The 25,998-nt window shown below is 46.6% G+C and overlaps 1 protein-coding gene across 2 annotated transcripts in view; it reads left to right on the top strand.

The window, feature by feature from the left end:
- The window catches only part of HK3 (hexokinase 3), a 418,595-nt gene that overhangs the window by 73,810 nt on the left and 318,787 nt on the right, over nt 1–25,998 (top strand). For both annotated transcript variants that reach the window (XM_069651486.1, XM_069651485.1), the window contains one exon: nt 17,616–17,778. In XM_069651486.1, the coding sequence (XP_069507587.1) occupies nt 17,616–17,778 (163 nt within the window). The remainder of the gene's footprint in view (nt 1–17,615; nt 17,779–25,998) is intronic.

Below are 25,998 nucleotides of genomic sequence, written 5' to 3'. Positions count from 1 at the left end.
TCGATGGTTAAGGCTCTATCAGGGGGGAGCGTTGCAGGGGGGAGAAGAAGCAGGGCTTTGGCTAGGTCGGGAAGGATCTTGACTTTGTTCCAGCATTTGAGATCCTGTGGGGGGGCGGGGAGCCGTAGGAGGAGGGGAAGGGGTATGGATAGAGAAAGGGATGGCATAATGGTCAGTCCAGGTGAGTGGTTTGGGATGGGATAAGTAAACTAGGTCATGGGAGCTGAAAATTGCATCAAGGGTGTGCCCACCTGAGTGGGTTGGACCAGTCGTATGATGGGAGAGGTTGAGAGCATCAAGACTGTCGACCAACGGATGAGTCATGGGGATATCAAACCAGATATTAAAATCTCCTAGGAGTGAAAGAGATGGGTGATTTACTTGAATGGTAGATATTGAATCACAAAGGTTGTTGGCAAAATGTCTGTCGTGTCCAGGGGGTCTGTAGATGAGGAGGAAGCTGTGGGTGAAGGTCTGTGGTAGAGATAGTTTTACTAGGAGGGATTCACAGGAGGCAGTGCATGTCTGGGATTCGACGAGTGAGATGGCGGAGTGACGATTGTAGAGAACTGCCACTCTGCCACCTCTGGAGGGTCTGTGTTGGGCGATGAGCTAGTAGCCAGGGGGAAGGCTTTGTGTGCTACAGGGGCAAAGTCATCGAAGAACCAGGTTTCGGTGATAAAAATGAGGTCTGGCTTGTCAGAGGATAGGAGGTCAAAAATGCTTTGTCTGTTTCTTGTGACCGAGCGGGCGTTAAAGAGGATGTAAGTGACTTTGTGAGGGGATGTGGGTTTTGTGGTGCTCATCAGAGTGGGAGCTTGAGGGAGATGGCTGCACGGTGGGGTGGTGGGTGTGGTAGGAACATTCAGGGTTGTTGAGACAGGTTGAGGAGGGGTACAGGAGGGGCTGGGTGCCTGTGGTGCCTGAGTGTCTGCTGAGAGGGTTACGTTGATGGGGGGTGAGAAGAGTAGGTGGGCGGAGGTAAGAATGTGAGAGACGAGGGGTGGGTCAAGGTGGATTGGGGGGTAAATGGGTCGGATGGTGTGAGGGTGTTTAGGTGGGCAGATTTTGGAATGAGTCTGGGGGCGAAGGGGGTTTAGGTGTAGAGGGTGAGAAGTCAAGAGAAAGGAGGTGGAAACTGAGGAAGGGGAGAGGGGAGTGCAGGGGGGTAGGGGAGGGAGAGGCTGGGAGGGTGGGTTGAGGCAGAAGTGGTGAGGGGTAGAGGGTTGAGGGGGAGGACCAGTCACGTTTTCTGCATTTCATGGGTTTTGGTGTCATAGGGTGGTGAGAGAGGGTTGGGGGGTCAGAGGAGGAGGGAGATGAGGCTACTGTTGTAGCAAGGGTGAGACGGGCTACCTTCAGAGAGGGGAAGGGATATGAAGGGGGTGGTTTGTTGGCAGGGGTTGAGTAGGGGTTATGGGGGTTGGAGGAGGTGGTATAGGAGGTTGGTTGAGGGGGTGGTGTGTACCCCAGTGGGCTTAGGGGGAGGGAGTGGGTGGCATGGGAGGTTGGTAGAGAGGGAGGGGAGTTCCTCAGAGGGCGCAAGGATGTAATGGAAGTGGAAGTGGGTTTGCGCTGTTTGGAATGCCAGAGGGCTCCCCTGGCTTGGGATTTCGATAGAGGGCGTGGTGCATGGGTGGGGGGTATTAGGGTGTTCTCAGTAGGTGTCAGAGGGAGAGTAGGAGTCGGTGTGTTAGGGTGGGATGGGGAGAGAGGGTTAGGTGCTTGAGGGGGCAGTTGTTTGGTGCACCAGAGTGCTCCTCTGATCTTAGAGTTGGATGAGGGATGATGGTAGGAGAGAGAGCAGGCGGCGTCAGGGAATATTGTTGTACGGGGGAGTGAACATGGTTTGCGATCAGGTGGGGAATAGAGGGGGATCGTGAAGTTGGGTGCAAGAGCGTGGGCCATGCGCCGTGAGGGGGGAGGCATGGGGGTGGGCATTGTGTGTGGAGGCTAGGGATCGGGACAGGTCAGAGAGGGGGTATATCAAGAGTTGGGATCTCCATCCTGGGGGAGGTCAGTGCAGAATCCAGAGGTTGATGAACCTACCAGTAACAGCAGATGTATAGGCCCAAGATGTAAAGTCTGCGTCTAGATTATGGACGCTGGGAGTGGGAGAGGGCCAGAGGGTAGTGATAGGGAGTTATAAGGGAGCGGCAGAGGCAACCAAATCACAGAACTATCACAGTGTGCACTTTCCAGAAGTGCATCAATCATAGTGGGTACTTTCTAGGTGCGGATTAAGCTAACAGGAGCGATTCTTAGTGAGCAGCGCAAGTAAATAGATTACAGCACTTCTTAAGGGGCCGCCCTCTAGATGTGAATCAAGCTACCAGGATCAATTTCTAAGTCACAGAGGGTACTTTCTAGATGCGAATCAATGCAGCAAGGGCAAATCTCTAGGTGTGTGGTACAAATAAATCAGGAGTTCTACTAAGTGAGCGACAGAGGCAACTAAATCACAAAAATATCACAGTGGGCACTTTCTAGTTGCGGATTTGGCCAACAGGGGCAATTCCAAGTGAGCAGCGCAAGCAAATAGATTATAGTACTAAGGAGGCACCCTCCAGATGCGAAACAGGCTACTAGGAACAATTTCTAAGACATAGAGGCCACCTTCTAGATGAGAATCGATGTAGCAAGAGTAAATCTCTAAGTGTGTGGGACAAGCAGAATACAATACAGTAATATCTGAAGAGGCACGTTCTAGATGTGAATCAGGCCAACTGGATCAATTTCTAACTGTGTGCGACAGGCAAAATATGACACAGTAATAACTCAGGCAGAATACAACATTTCTAGATGAAAATCAGTCTAACAGAACAGGAACAATTCTAAGCCACAGAGGGCGCTTTGTAGATGAGATTCAATGCAGCAGGAGCACATTTCTAACTTTGTGGGACAAACCGAGTAAACTTAGTAATATGGCAAGGAGGAGTTTTAGCTGCGGGTTAAGCTAAAAGGAGCAATTCTAAGTGAGCAGCAAGTAAATCAGAGTCATTTCTCAGTGGGGACTATTTGGAAGTGAATCAGTGTAACTTTCAAGGGGTGAGTCAATCAGATGAGGACAGAGTCTTAGTGTGTGAAAGGGGCAGATTTGCGTACTATCACAGTGGGCGCTTTCTACATGAGAGTTGATGTAGCGAGAATATATTCTAGTTGAGTATGCCAACTGATTGTCTTCCCCACCCTTTGCCAATTTCCTGCCAATCTATGCTGCTCAGGGGTATAATCCTGCTCTATGGCTAGATGATTATAGCACACTATACGCATTCCAACTAAGCCACTCCCACATCGCAATTGGATACTGTTCCTAAAATACATCAAACATCAGAATGCTACACCACTTCAACCAACTTACAAATCACTGTTCTGGTCATGCATCGAAAGCATCTTGGGCACCACAGCTCCCTCTGGACACAAATGCTTCAATGCTCTCAACAGAAAACCCATAGAAACAGACCCACACACAGTACCTGGGAACTTCAGAAATGAAACACCCTCCTTCTCTTTCAGATCCATCAGGGTGCCACAAGGCTATGCAAATGATAGTGGTATGACAAATAAACGTCTGTGGCACAAGTGGTCCAGGGATGAATATCGGTTTCTAAACCATCAATCAGCCCCACACCTCTAGTACACCAGAAAGGATCCAAACAGATTGGAAACACAAGCAAACTATAAACCTCCTTGTCCAATTTTGATAACGTGGACTGAATGGCTGGCTTATCTCCCCACGGTCGTGGATCGTTGGTTAGTCACAGCATATCGAAAATACAATTATTACCCAATGATAAATTGGACTGTCCCATCAATGTTGTATACACATATCTACTTTATTATTATTCAACAGTTCTAGCACACTTCAAAATACAACCCACCCTGTAAAGGTTGCAGAGGACAGACAGTTTCGAGAAGGAAAAGCGATGCACTCCGCATACTGACTGGAGGGTAGTCGGTAAAGTAATTAATCACAATAGTTCAAAGATACTTGGTTTCAGCACAAAGGGAGGAATGGGTCATAAAATGTCACAAAGGGCCTTCAGAGAAATACCAGGGGGACAGAACCACAATGTACCTTCTGCTCGTATAAGTTCTTGATGCTCGATGGTGTAGAGTCGGTTTCAGGGCGCTTTGCAGCTTTTGCAACAGAGTTCAAGACGGGAGACAGCTGCGGGTATCAGGCAGCAAGCAGTTCATTGAGCGAGTCTCGACGGACGGCTGCAGGCTGGCCCACACAGTGGCTTAGGGTCAGGAATCGTCTCAGTACTGGTTGGAGGGTCTGAAGCACTAGTCGATGCGTCTCGGACGACGTTAGCGACTGCGGCGTGACAACTGTGAACTGGGATGTCGGTTGCAGCTTGAGGGGCTTGACTGGCTCGAAAATGTACTTTGTGGAGGACATCGGTGGATGCTTGTCGATGCACTCCTCCTAGCTTCTTCAATGGGCTTGTATCATCCTTTAAGATGGACGGCCCAAAGCTGAGGAGAGTGTTGCAGGTAACTGCCTTGTCCTTGGTTTGGTTCAGAGACTCTCTGGCACTTCCCATCTAGGAAGCTTGCTTGCAGAGCCTAGCAAGGCACGCTGTGTGCTGGCTGGGTACCGGTTCTGAAGCTGCTGGAGGGTCCTCTGGATTCAGTATCTTCCTCTGTTCCCTGGGAGATGTTTCGGGGAGGGATCTTGCTTCCCTCTTTAGAAATCCTGCCCTTCCTTCACTGGCAGAAGCTGTAAGGCAGACTGTACCTTCAGCCATGGTCCAAATGAGTTCTTCTTGTTACTCCTTGCAAAGTCTTCAGATGACCTACCCAAAAGAGGGACTCAACCCTCTTTTAAAGCCAAATGGGCCCCAGTGATTGGTGTAGGCTAAGCCTACCTTAATGAACCAATCCTGGGTCCCCACCAACAATCTTCTATCTGCGTGAGGTCATAACCATAGTGCTTTGCAATAGAAAAGGTGAAGGGGTGAAAACATGTAACACTAAGTCCCACCCATCTTCCTGTCTGTTGTGGATCAAAGGGTCTCTCTGGTTGATTGAGCTATCTGTGGTTCCTGATTAAAGTGGTAGGTCTCCCTTGGAGCTGCAGTGGGACCAGACTTTTGGTATCTGCCAAACCACATACTCAAACCTTCTGAATGGGTCCCCCTGCAGGGAAGACTACTGTAAGCAGCTGCCCCAGATATGACAGGTCACTGCCCTTGATACTGAGAGGTAGGAGCAGGCTTCAGTTTGACACAGTGCATATCAACGTTTGTTGGGGTTTTCCTGTCTTTTGTTAAACCTGTGCAGTAAGTCTCCATGTGGCCCTGTTTGAAGTATACTCTATTAGTATGTTAATTATGTTAAATGCTGCCACCACCTGCAGAGGGTGAACAAACGGACAGGGCAGATCCATGGAGCATTTGCTTGTTAATTAGGCTGTCCAAAGCAGGAGGAAGGTTTTGGCTCTCCCAATTCTGAGATACATCATGTACTCCACCTGCAGATTCCAACTAAATATGACAGGGGGGACTGCACTTGTAGCCTGTGTCCACCCAGAGTACACCATTCTATGTGTATGTCGTGCGGTGAGCATAGGGAAATGTGTCCAGATTAGCCCCACACATTTTCCAGAGGTTGATCTACCATCATTCAATTTCATTTACAATTTCAAAAAAGCCCAGGTGAGTGCACACCCACCGGGCGAATGGTTGAATTCCTCACAAGTGGACTGCTTGGTCCAAAGCCCAGTAATAGAACATGACACAAACTCGGAATTGGCATCCTTCCTCCCTGCCCTCCACCACACCATGACACAAGAGCCATACCTGACATCCTACACCAACCCTCTCCAACAAATGCCAAAGTCCCAGTTGACTACAGTTGCATTTTAATCAGGACAATTTCAGTTCAATGTGTAAAAAAAACACATTAGCTCCAACAACTTCCAAAATGAGTTGATAAGTATTTTCCACGCTAGTCAGAAGCTTGGTGTACTGTTCCAGGAGGCAGTGTGCTGTACTGGGGTATTTTCTGTAGGGTAAATAAGGTATGAGAATACCACCTTTTAGCACACTGACCCTTGGAAACGTTTTGCAAATAGCGTTTTGTTGATTGTCCTAAATGATAAGCACAGAGTTGCTGGTGTACTACCTGTTAATTGAGGTATAACGCTTTTCGGATGTACGGTGCCATTACATGTTTCGCGCTTACACAGAGCGCTTTGTGAAGGCTGCCAGAGTCATGACACGTGAAGGTGATCCTTATCTGTGTCGCAGAGTTCTGTGACTGAGATAGCTCTTTCTTGAGGAGATTATACGTCTGCTGTCTGCTCATCAAACAGCTGATATCCAGCCCCTATCACCAACACAGAGCTCTGTGTAACGCGAAGCACGTGTCGACAACTTTTATCTTAAAAGCATTCCGTCCTGGTCTAGGAGGAGCTGAGGAGGCTTCCTTTTTTAATCCTTGTTGTACTTGGGGGGCAGTACTTGCTTTATGGATGCTGTTTTCTTGTAGCCAGCGGTGTGTTAGCACAAAATGTATGCTCTCAGGTAGTCAGTTTTGCCCACTGCTGTCGACTCTCTGAGCTTTTCCATAGTTGTTAATAAGGTCCAAAATAGAGGACGTCAGAATAGTCAAAGGGGATCACTTTCTAAACCCTGTGCGACAAATCAACTTCCAGGGCACCAGTGGTCATGGGATGAATATTGGTTTCTAAACCATCATCAACCCCACACCTCTAGTACACCAGAAGGGATCTGAACGGATTGGAACACAAGTCAATTATAAACCTCCTTGTCCAATTTTGGTAACGGGGATGGAACGGCAGGCTTATCTCCGCAAGGTCGTGGATCGTTGGTTAGTTGCAACACAACAAAAATACAATTATTACCCAATGATAAAAGGGACTGTGCAGTCAAGTTTGTATAAAAACATCTACTTTATTATTATTACAACCGACAGTTCTAGCACACTACAAAATACAACCCACACCATGAATGAACACAGAGGACAGAGAGTTTCATGAAGGAAAGGGAAGCACTCTGGATACTGACAACAGGGTGGTCGGTAAAGCAATTAGTTTTAACTGTTGTTTGGTTTCAGCAACAAGGGAGCAAGGGGTCGTAAATGTCACTGGAGGCCTTCGGAGAAGGATCAGGGGGACAGAACCACAATGTACCTGCTGCTTGAGATGTTTTTGACGCTCGACAGCTTCAAGTCAGTTCCAGGACGCTCTGCAGCTCTTGCAACAGAGTTTAAGATGGTGGACAGCTGCGGGTATCTGGCGGCAGGCAGTTCAGCAAGCAAGGCTGGATGGATGGCTGCAGGCTTGCCTACACAGCAGCTCTGGGTCAAGAATCGTATCTATCCTGGTTGGCAGATCTGGTACGCTGGTCAAGGTGTCTTGGACGTCTTTAGTGACTGCAGCATGAAAACGTGAGTGGCGCAGCTGGTCGCAGTTCAAGGGTTCAACTGCCTCGAAAATGTCCTTAACACCTGGACGCTGGTTGATGCTTGTGTGGTACTCCTCCTCGCTTCTTCGCAGGGCTTGTGGCATCCTTTCAAGGCGAAGGCCCCAAAGCTGAGGAGAGTGTTTGCAGGCAATGGCCTTGTCCTTTGTTCATAGACTCTCTGGCACGTACCACCTATGAAACTTGCTGGCAGAACCTAGCAGTGCACTCTGTGGGTTGGCTGGCTACTGGTTCTGGAGCTGGTGGGCGGGTCCTCTGAGTCTGTTATCTCCCTCTGTTCCCTGGTAGATGTTTAGGGGAGGGATACTGCTTCCCTCTTGGAAATCCTGGCCTTCCTTCACTGGCAGAAGATGTAAGGCAGACTGTACCTTCAAACAGGGTTCAAATGAGTCCTTCTTACTCCTTTCGAAGTCGTCGGATGAGCTGCAAAGTGAGCCCTCTTTTAAAGCCAAATGGGTCCCAGTGATTGGTGCAGGCTAGGTCTACCTTAATGAACCAATCCTGGGTCCCCACCAACATTCTTCTGTTATGCGTGAGGTTAGGACCAGAGTGCTCTGCAGCAGAAAAGGTAAGGGGTGACAACATAGACTCTTAAGTCCCACCCATCTTCCTGTCTGTTGTAGATCAAAGTGTCTCTCTGGTTAACTGAACCCTCTGTGACTCTTGATCAAAGCGCAGGTCTCCCTTGAAGTTTGTGATGAGAGCAGACTTCCTGTCTCCCTTAAATCACATACTTCTCCCTCTGAAAGTGGTCCGCTCTGCAGGGGTTGCCTACGGTAATAGTGGATCCAGACATGCCATTCACTCTCTTTCCTACCGAGGGGTGAGAACTAGTTTTAAGTTGAGGCATTGCATACCAAAGAGATGTTAGTTCTGCCTTCCTCTTGTCTGTCCTGCGACCAAGCCCCTTCGCAGTTTGGCCATAATTATTTCTCATAAGTATGCACTGCCACCAGATGAACTAGACAGTAGGGAGGCAGATCCATGGGGCCTTTGATATTTTAATTAAGCTGCCCATGGCCGAAGGAAGGTGTGTGCCTTCCCCCTTCTTGAGATGCTTTGATGTACCCGTGCTGTCACATTCCAGCTGAACTTGACAGGGGAGGCCGGTGCCTGTAGGTTGTGTCCTCCTGGAGTACACATGACTATATGTTTCATGCGGTGAGCAGGGAAAATGTCTGCAGAATGACCTTACACATTTTCGGAGTTTGATCTCCCATCATTCATTTTTATTACCAAAAAATAATATGAACACACAATCCCTGTGCGGATGGTCAAATTCCTCACACACTGGCATTGGTAATAAATGGCAGGGAAAGTGCTGTTAATGGCTACTGCCACTTTTCCCAACATGTGTGCCAAGTTGGGGGAATTTATTGGATTTCAAATGTGGCTAGGTAAGGCGAAGCAGAATTTAAATGTCTGCTTGTGTTACGATCCATTTTGCAAATCTGAAAGCATTACAGCCAGAAAGAGATTTTCATGCTGGTAGTGCAGCAATGGATTCCTAAGGAATCGGCCTCCACTTTACCATTTTATGAAAGCAGCCTGATTCCATAGAAATCCATTGTAAATGGCTCCAGAAACTGCCAAATGTGGGAGGCCTTTGCACTTTTTCCCAAACTGAGTCGAAAAAGTGAAGAGTAAAAAAATGTGTCAGCTTTGTGCTCTTATATTTCCACTCTGTTTTGGAAATGATGCGAATTGCATGCAGAAGACTTTTTGCACTTAAGTACAAACATTCATGATTCCTCAAGGGCAATTTAGTTTTTTGAATAAAAGGACACCAAAGAGTGCAGTTGGGGTGTTCCTGTAGTCATAGTGTCTGCCGGGATGTGTGTCATTAGTGATGCTATGTGCTAGAGGGTGTTGGAGTGGTTTATGTGTATCACTTGAGGGAGGTGGTTACAAAGTTATTATTTATGTTAGTTTTACAGAATACTTTGACCAGTGGGGGCAGTGTTTCTAAGGCCCAGCCTTGAGGAAGCTGGTCCCTAAGTTATTAGTTTATCAGGATATTCTGAACAGTGGAGGCAATGTTTCTAATGCCTGACCTTGAGGAAGGTGGCTCTTAAATTATTAGTTTATCAGGATATTCTGAATAGTGGGGGCAATGGTTCTTATGTGCACTGAAAACCATCTAGCCTTCAGGCCTATTTTGAAAAGCCTACTCTTCTAAGCTTTGCTTCCATGCCGCTCCTCGTACCAAGATGCCATTGGCAAACGTGCATGCTACAAGTGATCATAACATAACATAACAAATGTTTCTAAGGCCTGACCTTGAGGAAGTGTAACGCTCACCTGGTATCCACGGGGACGTCACTCAGCCTGTTCTGACCTCTTACGACCTCAAACCCTTCCCTGGAGTCTACTCGACTGGAGACTGGGCCTGAAACACAGGATTGGTAGAGTTTAACTCCCTATTGTCTCTGTGCTTGGACCGCTTCTTCCCCGGGGTCCAACCCTTCCCTTTGATCCACAGCTCACCTTGTTTTCTTGGAAAGTGTGCTCTCCGTCCTGCTTTCAGCACGGGGGCACGTTGATTGATGCGGGCTCATTGCTGCCTAGTTACTCCACTAGCAAGAGTCCGACAGGTAAGTATAATGAGTCTTTTGAACAGTTCTCTAACTTCGTTCCTTTCCTTCCTTCGATGATGGCCGGCGTCCGGGGATGGCGACGTGCTGCTGAGATGAATAGCGCTGAAGGTGAGTGAGAGCGCGATGCGCGATGTGACCCTTTCGTATTTGTATTGAACTGAGTTCTTTTTCTGTATCTTTTAGGTGCTGCGATGTTTTCAGCATGGATGCCGGTTATGAAGAAGAAATGCGGTGAGTAAGCGCGGTATGCGGCGCCTCTGGATTTTTCCATGCTAACCTGGAGTGTCTTTTCCCTCTTGTAGATGGATGAAAAGTTCCGGAGACAGAGTTCCCCCAGAGCGGCTGGGATTCAATTAAGCGTTTTAAGCTCGTACAGTCTTTAAAAATAAGCGAAGATTTGCTGAATGCTTACAATGCCTTTTTTCTGTTCTTTTCTCTTTTCCTTAGGAAGCGGCGTGCCGGGGTGGGAATGACACCGCCGAAGATGCCTGCAGAACAGAAGGAGCGATGAATGATAGGCAGAAGCGCCGCAAGGTAAGGCTGTTCCTAACGGTGTTCTTGTTCTTGCAGGAGCTGAGCGCAGAAGAAAGTTGCAGGCCTACTGGAGACCGATCCGAACACGGTGAGTGTCACGCTGCAGGTGCAGAAAACGCAAAGCATGTTTCTCAGCCTGGGCGTGGCTTAAATAGTCTCTGGGTATCCCAGCTGTCTCTGGGCTGAACCACACCAAAAAGACTAGACTGCACATGCAGTTCTGGGAACCGAACTATGTGGGGCATCCATCTTGCCCCTATGCGAGTGAGTGAGTCTGGTGCCACAAGCACCAAGTCTGACTCCAAGTGGGTCTTTGGAGGGATGGAGAGGCCATTGAGGGCACCGTAGGTGATCGTGGGCTGGCTCCAGCATGACATCTTGGAGGGCTGGGGACATGAGGGGCAGGAATCATGACAGAAAGGTGGATCTTAAGTTATTAGTCTATCAGGATATTCTGAACAGTGGAGGCAATGTCTCTAAGGTATGACCTTGAGGGAGGTGGTTCCTATGTTATTATGTTTGTTAGTTTATCAGGACATTCTGAATAGTGGGGGAAATGTTTGTAAGTCCTGACCTTGAGGAAGGGGGTCCTTAAGTTATGATATGATAGTTTATTTATATAGCGCCTATACACAATGTGTTATTCTTTTTGTTTATTTTTCAGGATACTTTGACCGGTGGGGGCAATGTGTCCAAGGCCTGACCTTGAGGAAGGTAGCTCCTAAGTTATTAGTTTATCAGGATATTCGGAACAGTAGGGGCAATGTTTCTAAGACCTGACCTTGAGGAAGGTGGTTCCCAAGTTATTATTTTTGTTAGTTTTTCAGGATATTTTGACCGGTGGGGGCAGTATTTCTAAGGCCCGGCCTTGAGGAAGGTGGTCCCTAAGTTATTAGTTTATCAGGATATTCGGAACAGTAGGGGCAATGTTTCTAAGGCCTGACCTTGAGGAAGCTGGTTCTTAAATTATTATTTTTGTTTGTTTTTCAGGATACTTTGAGCAGTGGGGGGCAGGGTTTCTAAGGCCTGGCCTTCAGGAAGGTGGTTCCTATGTTATTATGTTTGTTAGTTTATCAGGACATTCTGAATAGTGGGGGAATTGTTTGTGAGGCCAGACCTTGAGGATGGGGGTCCTTAAGTTATTATTTATGTTGGTTTCTCAGTATACTTTGAGCAGTGGGGCAATGTGTCTAAGGCCTGACCTTGAGGATGGTGGATCTTAAGTTATTATTTGTATTCGTTTTTCAGGATACTTTGACCAGTTGGGGCAATGTTTCTAAGGGCCGACCTTGAGGAAGGTGGATCCTAATGTATTAGCTTATCAGGATACTCTGGACAGTGATGTCAATGTTTCTAAGGCCTGACCTTGAGGAAGGTGGTTAAGTTATTCTTTTTGTTAGTTTTTAGTATACTTTGAGCAGTGGGGGCAATGTTTCCATAAGTGGCTTGAAGAAACTGGGCGATGAGTTCATCCAGATGTGTCAATGAAAAGGACTTGAATTCAATACAACTAAAATTCAAACTATGATAGCAAAAAAAAGCTAAAGTCCCTCCCACTCCAGGAAAATCTGTCTAGTTATTAATGGTGAAAGGGTTGAGAACGTTCATATCGATGCATTAGATCCACTGTTGAAGTATCTTGCTATGAGATTGACTTTGCGCCAACGAGAGTCCAAGTCTGGCGTAAATCACTCATGACTGAATGAATTGTGATTAGAGTGAACGTTGAATCATTTAGATTGTCAGACCGCTACGCATTTTAGAAAGAAATGTTAATGTGTCGCAATGTGCATCTTTTATTAGTATTTGTATTTATTGTTCTTTTAATTTGTATTGTATTGCCTATTTTTAAACCTATTCGATTGCTTTTATGGCATGTTTGCCGAAATAAAGTTTGCACTGAATGACAGAAAATATCTTTTTTGAACTAGTCAGTAGTGCGATTGAAATGCTTGCACAAGTTTATGGCTGCAAATGCCAACACAAAATTGCCCATCAACTGATACAAAATTGCCAGCCAAGGGTGCATTGATCGGTGACAATCTTTTTAAAAAACGTTCTGTAATTAAGCAAGTTAAAATGTCCCCAGTTGGGCCACAATAGCTTCCCCTTTCCCAAGTCACACAGTTGCATAGTGTGATGAAATCATTCTAAATGATTCAATTCAGTTTCCTGTAGCTCTGGTGCCAGCAGAGGAGACTGTCTTCAAGCAGCAGCTATTTCCTTCCTCTTTCTTCTGATGGATGTTGGGGAGGGTGTGTGCCCCGGAAAGGCTTTTGTTGATGATGGTTTGCGGTTTATAGTCCACCGAGGATATATAGTCTCTAATGTTGGTCAAGTGTTTCATAGAGGTCCTGTTTCGGTCACACAGAATGTCATGGTACTTAACATTTTTGATGACCTTGAAGAGGCATTAAGGGCTGGAAGCTGAAGCACTTGCTTGATGTCCATAAAGATGACTTCCATCTTGCAGCCATTCCACTTCAAGTCGCACCATCACATTGAGGCATCTACCTGCCTGCGACCCTGGCACTCTATGGAAAAGAAGTCCATGTCATTAGTCTGGATGTCCTCAACCTAGGAGTGAAAACAGACGTCAAAATCCCTTGACATCCCTGGAAAAGCGAAATACAACTGTGGAAGAGAAGCTGAAACAATTGGGAGCCATGTGGGGCACCACGGATACACACAATTAACTCAGAGAGACTAGAGGTAATATTTTCTACGACCAATAGTGAACAGCCCTCTAAAAACAGAACTTTTAAACAATACACAATGTTCACTCGGTCCCTTGCTTCCCCAAGTCCATCAAAGATTGCACCTTACTATATGGGATTAGTAACCATTAAATTCTCATTGACTGCACCACGTATTATCAAAAATAGTTATTTATTTTTCATATTTCAACAATAAAAAAACTTTTTATCTTTTTATCTTTTTTTTCTTTTTTTTCACAACTCCATTATTACGGAGGGTTGTTCAAGTAGTATACCAAATCACAATATCTACAACATTGCCATACATTATCGCTGTGTACATTTAATCTCATGTATCTTTTGACCATTTAACATTCTACAAAATCCGTTTCTTAACCTGGATCTTCAAGGTGCTTACCTCTATCATAGAGCCAAGCAGCTTAGTCCGTAAAAACCTTTCACTTTATCTTCATAAAACCCATGCTTACTTTCATACCACATTCAAACCATACCCACGGATAAGCATGGATCCAACCTGACGCACTGCCCTCAATCAACTGGAAATGATCAGAGACCACTGTCCCCACCGTTGTGTGATCCCAAAGGCCACTAATAAGTCAATAGAGACAAGTGGAAAAAGAGATCTGCATCAGCTAAGGAGAAGGATGCCATGCCACAGCCATCCAGTATTAAGCTATATTGGTGGGTGAAGAGGGTGTGGCTGCCCTCAATGGAGACCTAAAGTCCAGAGACCTTCCCATTCTGCAGAACCATGGCAGACAAATGAGTCCAATTACAGTATGGTAATTACCTGCTGGGCTATACTTAAGAGGGAGTTTTTTTTAAGAGGGCTGAACTATAACGATTAGTTACTATACTGACTACCCACCTGCCAGTATCCAGAGTTGTCTCTTTTTCTTCTTTGAAAATGTCCTCTGCATTCCTTTACAGGGTGGGTTGTATTTCGTAGTGTACTAGAACTGTGGGCCTCATTCCGAGTACGGCGCTAACCAATGGCGCTATTAACGCCTTGGTTGACGCCGTACCCGGACCGGCAGCGCCTTGGTGGATGGCGGAATTACCGCCCCATTCCAAGGTTGGCGGGGCGGTAATTCCCCAATCCCCATTTACCCTTCCCCATTCCCATTCTTGCCCCATAGGGCATAATGGGAGTGGGGAAGGCGTTAATTACGCCACCGTAAATTACGGTGGCGTAATTAACATCAAGGTCCCTTAGCGCCATGGTTTTTAGCACCTGCTAAAAGCAGGTGTTAAAACCTCCATGGCGCAAAGGGAACTCGGAGTATGGCGGTAAGGGATTACCGCCACCGCTCTCGTTAGCGGTGGCCGCTATCCCTTACCGCCATACTCGGAATGAGGCCCTGTGTGTTGTGATAATAATAAAGTAGATATATTTATACAAACTTTACTTGCACAGTCCCTTTTATCATGTGGTAAGAATTGTATTTTTGTTATGTTGCAACTAACCAACGATCCACGTCCTTGCAGAGATAAGCCTGCTATTTCGTCCACGTTACCAAAATTGGACAAGGATGTTTATAATTGACTTGTGCTCCAATCTGTTCAGATCTCTTCTGGTGTACTAGAGGTGTGTCGGTCGATTGATGGTTTAGAAACTGATATTCATCCCTGGACCACTGGTGCCCCAGAAGTTGATTCATCACAGGCGGTACACAGTCGTTGAGAGGGAAGCCTTAGCTTGTGTGTGGATAATAGAGAAATTCTGCCAATTTGTTTGGGGAAGATAATTTGTTGTGGTAACGGATCATAAGCCATTGGTGGGCATCTTTAACAGGATGGGGTTGGTAGGAATTTCAAGGAGGATTGTCAGGTGGATTTCCTCTATGCAGGGTCTGGACATGGAAGGGAGGCATGGGAAAGGTGAGCTAAATGTTAAAGCTGATGCCTTATCTTGCAGTCCCATAGAGGAAGATAGTTGTATGAGATGTGAGGAGGAAGATGACGTCTTTTCTAACTGTAAAGTTGTCAAGAAAGGTGACTGTATTTTACCAACAAAATGGTGAAAAAGTTTATTCAGGGAAGGTGGCCAAAGGATGCAATTGATGAACAGCTAAAGGGATCCTGGAAGGTGAGACAAGAATTGAGTGTGGAAAAGGGATTACTGTCTCAGGGAGAGCGTATGGCTGTGCCAGACGGCATAAATAATATTGTATTGGGGATTGCCCTTGAGGGACATTTTGGTGTTAGAAAGATGAAGGGACTCATACATCAAGATTTTTGACGGCTTGGTATGGATCATGATATTGAGATGTTTTTGAAGGAATGTGAGGTTGGTAAGGACAGTGATAAGGTGTTAAATACGAGAGTGCCTCCCATGAGGATTGTTGAGGCTCCTAGTTCAGTCTGGGATGTGGTGGCCATGGATATTTTGGGTGCCATATCTGTCTGGGGAACCCAGAATGCATATCTAATCATGCTGATAGATTTGTTATTTGGTAGAGGTGTGCATTGTGAGAGACGTTAGTTCTCGCCGGATTATAAATTTCTTGGAATCTGTGTTCTGGACAGAGGGATTCCCCAGGAAAATAGTGTCGGACAATGGTCGCCAGTTTGTGGGGAGAGAGAAGGAGGAATTTTTGGAGGATAATGGCATTGGACATTCCACGACAGCTTTGTACTACCCTAAGGGTAATGCCACCATGGAAAGGTTCAACAGAACACTGATGGATGCAATTAGGATTGCCATCGCATCTAGTGGATATTGGGAATGTGCATGTGCGGTGATGGAGCAGGTAATGCAATACAGGATTGCTCCACAGAAGGTAACGGGGGTTTCCCCCGTTTGAAGCATTAACAAAAAGGGTATTTAATTCAAGGTTGCATCCGGGTTAGATGAAGACATTTGCAGGTGTTTGGGAGAAAGTACAAGTGGGAGCACTGCAACACAGGATTCTGGATGCTCGAAAAGAGGGCAAAAGAGAGATACGATGAGAAGAATTGTGTGAAGGAATGTGTGTTGAAGTAGTGTATGAAGGTGAAGGTTAAGGTTAAAAAAGGTAGGAGGCTGGATAAAGGAGTTACAAAATATTCTACTCCTTTGAAGGGGTGAAGGTTTTAGGAAACACTATTCTACTGACTAATGGAGAGAAATGGAGTAAAGCGAGAGGGGCAATTGTTAAACGTAATGAAGCTAATGATGATAACGACAGGGTTTGATGATCCTGTTATGCTTAAAGTTTCAAGGAGGTGTGTTGTATGTATTCAAACATGCACATGTTATGTTTCTTTAAAGTTTCATGTTTTACGTTAGGCTATCAATAGGATGGCCCAGCAGCCATAGGTGGGAGTGGGCATGTGTGTACATAGTTACATTGGGAATGTAGATAGTTCTGCTATGTTGTGCATTTATTGACAATGCAATCAATAAGGATGTATCAGCATTCCAGTATGGAATGAGAACCATGCTGGGTCAGGAATAATGTTAGGCTTTGAATTATAATAACTGTTTGCCGTGCTGAAGAGGTTGGGGCTGCTCTAATGATCCTAATTAAATGAGATGTATCAGAGACCTACCGGGTCATGTGTGGTCTGTGGAACCTAGCAAAAGTGTTTTTGGGGTTTCCTGTCTCCTTTGTTAGCCTCTACAGCCAGGCCCCATATGGACCGTTTGAATTAAACGCTGATTAGTATGCAAATGTTGCCACCAGCTACAGGGCTCAACAAAAGGACTGGGTGGATCCATGGATCCTTTGTTAGTTAATTATGCCGGCCATGGCAGGGCGGAGAATTGGCCCTCCCACTTCTGACATGACATGGTGTACTCCCGGCTGTCGTATCCCAACTAAATATGACAGGGGAGACTGCGCCGGTTACAGGAGTCTATGTGTATGTCGTGCAGTGAGCATAGGAAAATGTTTGCAGATTAGCTCCACACATTTTTCAGAGGTTTATCTACCACCATTCACTTTCATTTAAAATTCCACAAAAAAAAGAGCACACCCACCTTGCGGATGGTCGAATTCCTCACAATATATGGTGTTACAAATGTGTCACATGGCACGTGATATAGTCTTTTATATATCATACCACAGGTTGCAAGGCAGGGGTCTGCAAAATGTGTATCTTCGGATGTTTGGGAAATGTATTCCGCAGTTCAACTTAAGAAGTTATTCGCCTGTCTGACATTTGAAAAGCCACGCCTTTCTGCAACAGCCCCAGAGAGACCACACATATACACAAACACATTTACATTCTTGCGTGCAATATGGTCACCGTATCACAGAGAATACCTGTGACTAGAACCCTCCTGCGAGTCATCCCCATGTGGCTAAAACCAAGTTTTCTCTCCGCAGGTCCAGCGCCTCCTGCAGCCGCTCATTTTGTCCCACGAGACGCTGGAGAAGGTCCGGGATGTGATGCTGGAGAACATGGACCGTGGGCTGAGAAAGGAGGGCCAGACCCGCTCTACCCTCAAAATGCTGCCCACATATGTCCGCTCTACACCCGATGGCACCGGTGAGTCTGCAGAGGGCAGGGGTAAAGCCAGGAATGGGGTATAGACTGTGCAAAGCTGGAAGGGTGTTCTGTGACCATCTATCTCTTGTTCAGCCGCAGTCGCGAAGACGAGTCATAAAAACGCCAATGGCCAGGCTCCTGCCCAAGTACCGCATTTAAGAATGAGCGCAATAAATGTGCAAGTGTAACGAGGTTTATTTATTTATTGCATTTGTTGTACGCCCAAACCCGGGGGTATCACAGTGTAGTTACAGACATCCTGCTTATATTTAGAATAAATCACAGTGCATTTCACAGTATGACATCATGAAGCTTATATGTATAATCAATCACAGGACATTTCATAGCATTACATCATAGGGCTGGTGGCCGTGCAGTAGTGATCTGGCGATCAGTACCCGTGGGTGCGGTGCGGTAATGAGTGCTGTTCACCAGGCTGCCTGTTATTTTCTGTCCTAGGTGACCAAGAGGGGGGAGGGAGGGGGCATCAAGCTCGAATTTGTTGAATAGCCATGTTTTGAGTACCAGTGGTGGAAATGGAAAAAATGGAAAGGGGAATAACACAAGGGTCTGGGTGTTGGTGGAGTTTGGAGGGGAGGCAGAGCTCTGAGGGGGCTGAGCTGGCAGTGAGCCCTGCTCAAAGGAAATGTTCAAAATAATAGTCTAAAAATGGTGCAATTTCTTTCATGCTGCTTCTTTCCAAACTCAACACTGGACACCAATTTCACTTTAAATCACTTACATGGCAGTGGTGCACACAAAGCACTGTTGGTAATGCAGTGATTTTTAGTACATTAAGGGATCCATAGGCACACTGTATGGTAGAAGGCTAGCAGGGTAGCTCAGCAGGTTGCGAGACTGTTTCTGAGATGTTATATACCAAAAACTGTTAATCGTTTGACTTTTTGCAATTCCTTATAATAAAAACAACAAGTGCTATAAAATGTGTTTGGCCAGGGGATGGGTTGGGCTGCTCGCCTGCTTATTTTCAAGGTGGAGGTGGGGGTATTTATGCCCCTGCAGTTAAAATCAAATGTTGACACCCATGAACCCTCTGTTGAATTTCCTAATAACTACAGTCACCCCAACAGAAGCATTTATTTTTGAGCAGTTTGACAGGCATATCACATCTTTATAAATATAACCTGTGATAAAACACAAAGGAAGGGGCACACAAATTACAGGGTATTTGTGTGGCAGTCCAACAAAAAAAGAAACACATTTTTAAAAAATCTTGTGAATGCAAGTTTAACCAGCATTGTTTAGTTAGAAAATGACTTTTTTGTCTATGAAAGTGTACAGTTGGAAAACAATAGTGTGCCCAGCATGAAGAATGCCTGCTTTTAACAGTGATGGCGCCCACCTCAGTGACAGTCATGGCCCATTGATTTCCGTAGTGACCCTTTCAGGCCAGAAGAAAAAAAACAGGCTAGGCAAATATAACCTGCAAACACCGAATGACAGCTGGGAAAAGGAGCGCAGAGCAGATTAGACCACTGAGCTCTCAGCATCTCTCGACAAAGCTGGGGTCTCAGTAAAGCCTTGTCAGGGCTGAGGCAGGCCGGTTCCCGAAATCCGGGGAGGCACCTAATGCCGGATCTCGGACCTAGCAAGAGCCGGCCAATTGACCAGCGCTGATGTGTACGGAAAAGCAGGTCTTGGAAGTTGCTTTCATCTAAAAATATTAAACATGGTCACAAACAATTGCGCATCTCCAGGGAGCACAGAGGATGCCGGATTATATGGAATTCAGAGATTGCAGTATTCACAAAAGTGAACCATTTGGGTGAGGCCACATGCATGGCTAAGGTAAATCACTGATGATTGTGCCCGGTAAGATAACCTCCTGGTACCCACGTGGTATAGGGGTGAGGACTGGCATTGTTCCTGCTGTGCTCCATTCTCTACGTGTCGCGCTGCGAGGCGCATTAGTTCTGGTGGCCCATCTCTTCACTTCTCAGTTGACGAAAGAGGGTGGTTTCCGCATGTGCTTCTCCCTTTTCTGGGGACTATTAGGTGGTGCTTGTGCTACCTACAAGCCAAAACTATCGCATTAGAGTACAGATAGGTAGAAATGGCATATGAGGAGGGACACAAAGATTGTAGGTGTTTTTTGGTTATTTGCCCATCAATAGACTGCCCTTGCCCGGCTAATCCCTCTGGCCATTCCCACCTAGTTCCTGCCTCTCCCTGCCCAAAGCATCCCACCACCCTTGGAACTCTTTGAGCTCTCTTTAATCAAGCCTTACCATCAACATTTGCACTCGAAGTGCCTGCCAGCGTTTTTTCAAAACAGACTTCTAAGACCTAATGGGGGTCATTGCCGGTCTGGGAACTACAGTACCGGTAAGCTTGCAGATACCATAGTTCCTGGACCGGCAAACTACGAGTTCTGCTTGCGGGTGCCATTACGGCCACCAGGTTTGTCCTGGCGGCCGTACCGGCACCCGTGAGCAGAGCATGTTGGCTGCACCGGCACCATTCTCAGTGGTGCCGGTGCATCCGCCCTCCCAATTCCCATTGAGCCATATGGGACTCAAATGGGAATGGGGAGTAATGCATTCCAGCACCCGCGAATGGGCAATTGCCCATTCGCGGGTGCTGGAAAAAATTCCAAGTTTGGCGGCAGCCTGCCGGTTTTACAAGCAAGGCTACCGCCAAACTTGGAATGAGGCCCATTGCAGCTGTAAACGTGCAATGGGTGTATTAAAAAATATATCTTACCCGCTCTGCCTTCAGCCAACTCGATTTATAAGCAATATGTGCGTCCCTCACTGAATGCCTGTTAAAAACAAGCATTGGCAAAGCTAACAGTTGCGGCTTGTGTATAAGTATTATGCCTTTGCCAGGCACTGCTATTATACACCCAAGTACCCGCACCATTTTGCACCTTCTACCATCAAGGGTCAGTTAATGGCACTACGGTAGTGCCTGGCAAGTGACTTTCCCAAGCCTACACAAAAGCCCAAACTGTAGGCATTGCCAATGCGTGTTTGCTTTAGGGCTTCCCCCTACATGGCAACTGTGACCCCCAAGCCCGTATTCCTCATCCTGTCGTTCAAGGATTGACTGGGATCCAAAAGTGGCCCTGGAGATGTTTTTCAAAGAGGCCCTAGGTCACACCCAGGGTCGGACTGGGACAAGAAATAGGCCCGGACACCCCAAAAAAAGTGGCCCACCCCTCACCTAAAAACAAATGGCCAACCCCTCACCCCAAAAAAGGTAGCCCTTAAACCATCATCCCTGAATCGCGTCAATTCACGATTTTACAGTAAATGCTACTTATGGAGGGTTCATGTGTCTGTTACATTACAACACAACTCAAAAAATAACTTAACTATGAATACAGTTCTGTGACAGGGTACACAGCTCCTAGTCGCAGGAGTGGCATTAACCAACCACCCCGACTGCGGTTTTGGGACCTGCTGCAAGTCGATGCTTATTGTATAGCACTTACTCTTAAGCTCTTTTTTTATAGAACAAATATGCATACAATATCACCCAACCTTTGTTGGTACTCATTTATCGAACTCAGAAGGATGAAAGGCTGAGATGGCCTTGCTGGAAACTGCAACCTGCAGATCACACACACATTTCAGCAGCAAGCACTCAACCCACTGAGCTATCATATCGGCTATAATAAAATTATCAATTATTCTGTAGTGTGGATACAATTAAACTGGTAACTGAGATTTAACAACAGACCAGTTAAGTTCATCTGCACGTCTGGTGCAAATGTCAAGCCTGCGTGCATCTACTTTTCAGGCTTCAGAGGTTGGCAAAATAGGGAAAGCAGCGCACTCACAGGACATCCCATACTCTGTGGACTTGTTACCTCATACATGCAAACAAACATCCTGAATAGCATGCCAGGGAGATGGGAAAGATAGACACATTACAACAAAGCATTCATTGTGGCACAATGAAGTCAATGGCCACTTGATGTGCTATGGTCAAATATTTGTACACTGTACACAAGCTTTTAGGCACAAGGGTTTTGTCAAGTGCCCGAGGACAATGAGATGGAATGTCTTGTGATGATCATAACAGAGACAATGGCAGAAAAAACATGCTATTACTGGAACTTGCTAACAGCAAAATACATAGTCCGAAATGGAAGCTTATTCTACTCTAAAATTGGACCGCCAGTTATGGGACGTGAAAGAGTGGGGAAGGGTTATTGCACAGGCCTCAAAGATCTTTGTCAAACTACCGGCGTGGAAGGTAACCCAGTTATTTGCTACAGCCAGGAAGCAGTGGCTTTCTCACTTGTCCATGATGAAGTGGAACTCTGACTTGTCAATTTCATTCTCATTGCAGGGACAACAGTATGATACAACCGAGGTACCACTTGGTATTAATAGAAATTCCAGATGAAAATTTGCCAGCAGACATTAGTACTTACCATCAGCTCCCAAATACACTTTTTATCCAGAAAATACATATTGCACATGCCATATTTCCAGCAATATTAACAGTTTTGAATTCAGCAGCCCTATTCATGCTTTATTTTGAGCTGGTTTAAGTGCAACATGACCTCCATTCTCCTCTGCACACATGTGGCGTGCTGTGCCATACACCCAATCAAGTTGCCACTAATGCCACTGCCTGATAAACCTAACCACCACCCTACACATCATTTTTCAGAACACCTTCATAAAAGCATTGCCCTTCTCCCAGCAGCAGCAATGGAAATCAAAATCGTCTATGTGAGCAAGTGCTCTATGGTATATTCATTTACATATGAACATGTGAACAATCAAGTCATCCCAGCACAAATTACCCCTAAATCTTTCTTCACACGCATTTGTGGTGCTGGGTCACACCCTCAATCACCCTGACACTAATTCATTGTCACCAAAACCACCTTCCGAACATGTATTCCATTCACCCCTCAAAAATATGTCCCTTCCCAAAGTAGTGGCAATGAAAGGAAAGCACTCATGCTTAAGACAGTGTGCTTTTGTTTATTCCGTTTTCTGTTGTGTGCGTCCTCCATCTATCTATAGGGCTGTGTGAGACGGAGATCTGACTTCCCCACCCTCCCCCTACAGCAGTAGGATAATTTAACTTACCTACAAGGCATGCAGAGTCCTACGCAAGCAGCCAGAGCCTTCCCGCGATTCCCGCTGCTCTTGCAGCCTAGCAGCCAGAGTCTCCCCGTGTTCCAGGCAGCTGGAGCCAAAGGCAGGCAGAGTCTGCACGGTTGCACAGTTGCACCGACAGCCACTCCAGAGCCTTCCCGCTCACTCAAATTGCTTCGGAACCGCTTCATTGCTCCGGAAAATCATGACTCGGTCAGAAGTCACGTGAAGAAGAGTGGGTGAGACGTTGCTATGGTATGTTTCTTCGTTGGGATGGCAACTAAAAAAAAAAAGCACCCGCAACGGCATGGTAGCGACTAGTTCCATGCCGGTGCTTTTTTTTTTTTTATTATTCTCGATTCGCAATTTCGCAAACTGGCCCAAGCGTGGTGGGCAGAAACCAGTCCCAGGGACTTGAACGCAAAAAAATGATTTTGGCCCAGCCACGGGCCGAGTGGCCGATGGGTCAATCCGACCATGGTCACACCATGCAAGTGCATTCAGCTACTGAGTCGGGTTTGATGGTTTCTTCGCCCAAGGGAATTTGGATATTTGAAAATACATTTTGCACGGTTCCATGAATCAAGCTTTGTGTCGGCAGTGCAAAGTCACTTTTCAGCAGTGCAAAGTCACTGTGAACCCTGAAAAAAATTCCATGATCCGGGCCAAAAGCAGCGGAAGCTGTCATTAGCCAGGTTTCACCAACTACAGGCCTTCCGGAACGTACCAAGGCAGAGCAAGGAGCCAACTGGCAACTTTGATGGTAACTTTTTTTTAATGTTGCGCTTGCTGGTGCATTTTGTTTGCAGCATTCACATCAACGCAGGTAAAACTAGATGCATGAATCCCTTCAGGGTATTTTGGATCCAGCCAGCCAACACAATGCCATTCGGTGGTTCTGGTTATGGCATGCCGCCCTACTTTGTGAATCAACTTCACCCTGCCTTTTGGAGGGGGGTGCATCACGCTACCCCTGAACCACAAGTGAACAACTTCTGAATTAGACGTGCACAAAGGGCAACACATGAATAAGCCTGTGGTTGGAGGGTGCAGGGGGTTATGCCAATGTTGTTATGTGTGTGGGTGGGCGGCACATCCTCAGCCCAGACATGTTTGCAGTACTAGGAAGTCTTTTTATTTGGGGGGGGGGTCAACTTATTTTATCATCATCATTTTAAAGGTACTTGAAAATCAATTGCACTGAAACATACATGAAAGTAGACAGCGTCGCCCAAATGATTCGAGAAAGACACATTTCATAACATGAACAGACATAGACAAGCCCACCTGGCTGGCCCCAAGGGTTTGCCCCAATGCTCGTCAGCGAACAGCTCCCTTGCGTCTGCGACAAGCACAGGGAAAGCCAGCAGGTCTGACTTCCTGTTTACCGTAGAACGCGTTTGTGATTTGCCAGGGTTTTGTTCGTGTTCAGTTATGATTGTGTGCGTTATTTTTTCACAAACACAGTGTTGTTAAAGAGGCGATTTAGTGTTCATTTGGAAGGCGCCCGATGCAAAAGCATTGACTTCATGTCCCCTCTGCAACAGCCTCCTTGCCTCTCTGAACTTTGAGCAGAACCATCTCTGGTTCTAGAATCATCGCAAGACGTTCCTCTGTGCTTCTGCCTTCTCTCTTCCTCTCCCCTGCTGATCTCCTGTCTGATTCTGCACTGGTCACCTGGTTACACTCTGAATTCGGGCCCCGGTCGCTGCCCGCCCACTTGCACACCCGCACTGCCCCCTGGCAACCCAAGCACTTGGGTCTGTATCTGCAACCCTACAGTCCCCTGACCTGCACTTACTGGACACCTATTGTCTGCACTTAACTCTTGCACTTGCCATCTGCTGGCCGCACTACTTGTTCTTTTCATCCCAAGTCCGGCACTTGCCCACTCTCCCCGCCCCTGGCACTTTTCCCTTCCCTCATCCTGCACTTGCGAGATCTCAGTGTCACTAGGCCTAGTAAAATCGTTGTCTTTGTCCTCCATCTGTTTGTTTCCCCTCCCTTGCCTTGTAGCGCCTTGAAACACTTGTGTATAGGCACGTTATAAATTCGATATCATTTCATGTCACCTCAAGGAGGTGGGGTAGGGGAGTCTAAGGGGGAGCAAAGGAAGTGGTACATTCCAGATGAGTTAAGTGCAAAGGGAAAAGGGGGCAAGTGCCGAGGGCAATGATTCAGGGAAGTGCAAGAGTTCAAAGATGGTTCAGTTCTCAGACAAAAACACAGGGTAGCACCAGGAGCAAAGGCCAGCAGAAGCGCGTGTGTACACGAGTACACGTGCAAGACAGAATAAATAGTCTTCTTACTGTCAACAATAAGAATGATGGTACTCGCCTTCAGCGCAGCTCTGTAAGGATCATTAGAGCGTTTCAGAGTCAGAGCAGAGACCGTGCAGCGGGGCAGCATCGCTGTCACGAGGGAAAGGCGTGCTCTGGGCACCAGGTGGCCCCTCTCTGCTCCCGTAGTTTATTTAGCCAAGCATCTCCATACATATATATATATATATATCTATATATATATAGATATAGATATATTTATATATATATATATATATATATATATATATATATACAGCGGCTTCCATGGAAACCTGGCTGGAAATGTGCTTTCTTACCAAGTGTTTCACGAGATATAAAAGCCTGCAGTCGCTGGAACTGGCCAGCCACTGCCTGCGTGGCCTTGCATTCAGCGCACGCTCTATCACAGCCATGCTCGGCAAGACGCTCTGCCCTGCCACGGGCACTGCCCCAGGCCCCCGGCCGCATGAAATGCGGGACGATAGACGGTCTGGGAGTTTAGGCGCGGGGTGGGGGGAAACGGGGTGAAAGCGTAGGGAGGGGCGTCCGAACGGCGCCACAAGAAACAAAAGCCCAGGAAAGGACAGGAAGCAGCACCTGGGAAGGTGCGAAATATAACAGCAAAGGGCCAGGGGGGTAAACCGGCCGTCCCCAAGAAGGAACAAAAGGCCGGGGGTGCATAACTAAGCCAGGAAAAGGAGAGGTGGCACAAACCAGGTAAGAGCTCACCTCTCTCGGGTAGGCTCTTAGTGCCTGGATAAGGGGAAGGAAAAACGTTTGCCACCCAAACCCACCCTACAGGAATAACGGAAGAAGAAGGGAGCAAGCAGGAGCCG

This window comes from Ambystoma mexicanum, chromosome 3p, assembly GCF_040938575.1.
Source record: "Ambystoma mexicanum isolate Mex_15411 chromosome 3p, UKY_AmexF1_1, whole genome shotgun sequence".
NCBI classification, from domain to species: Eukaryota; Metazoa; Chordata; class Amphibia; order Caudata; family Ambystomatidae; genus Ambystoma; species Ambystoma mexicanum.
Note: the sequence above shows the minus strand (reverse complement) of the source record. Positions and strands in the feature narration are given on the sequence as shown.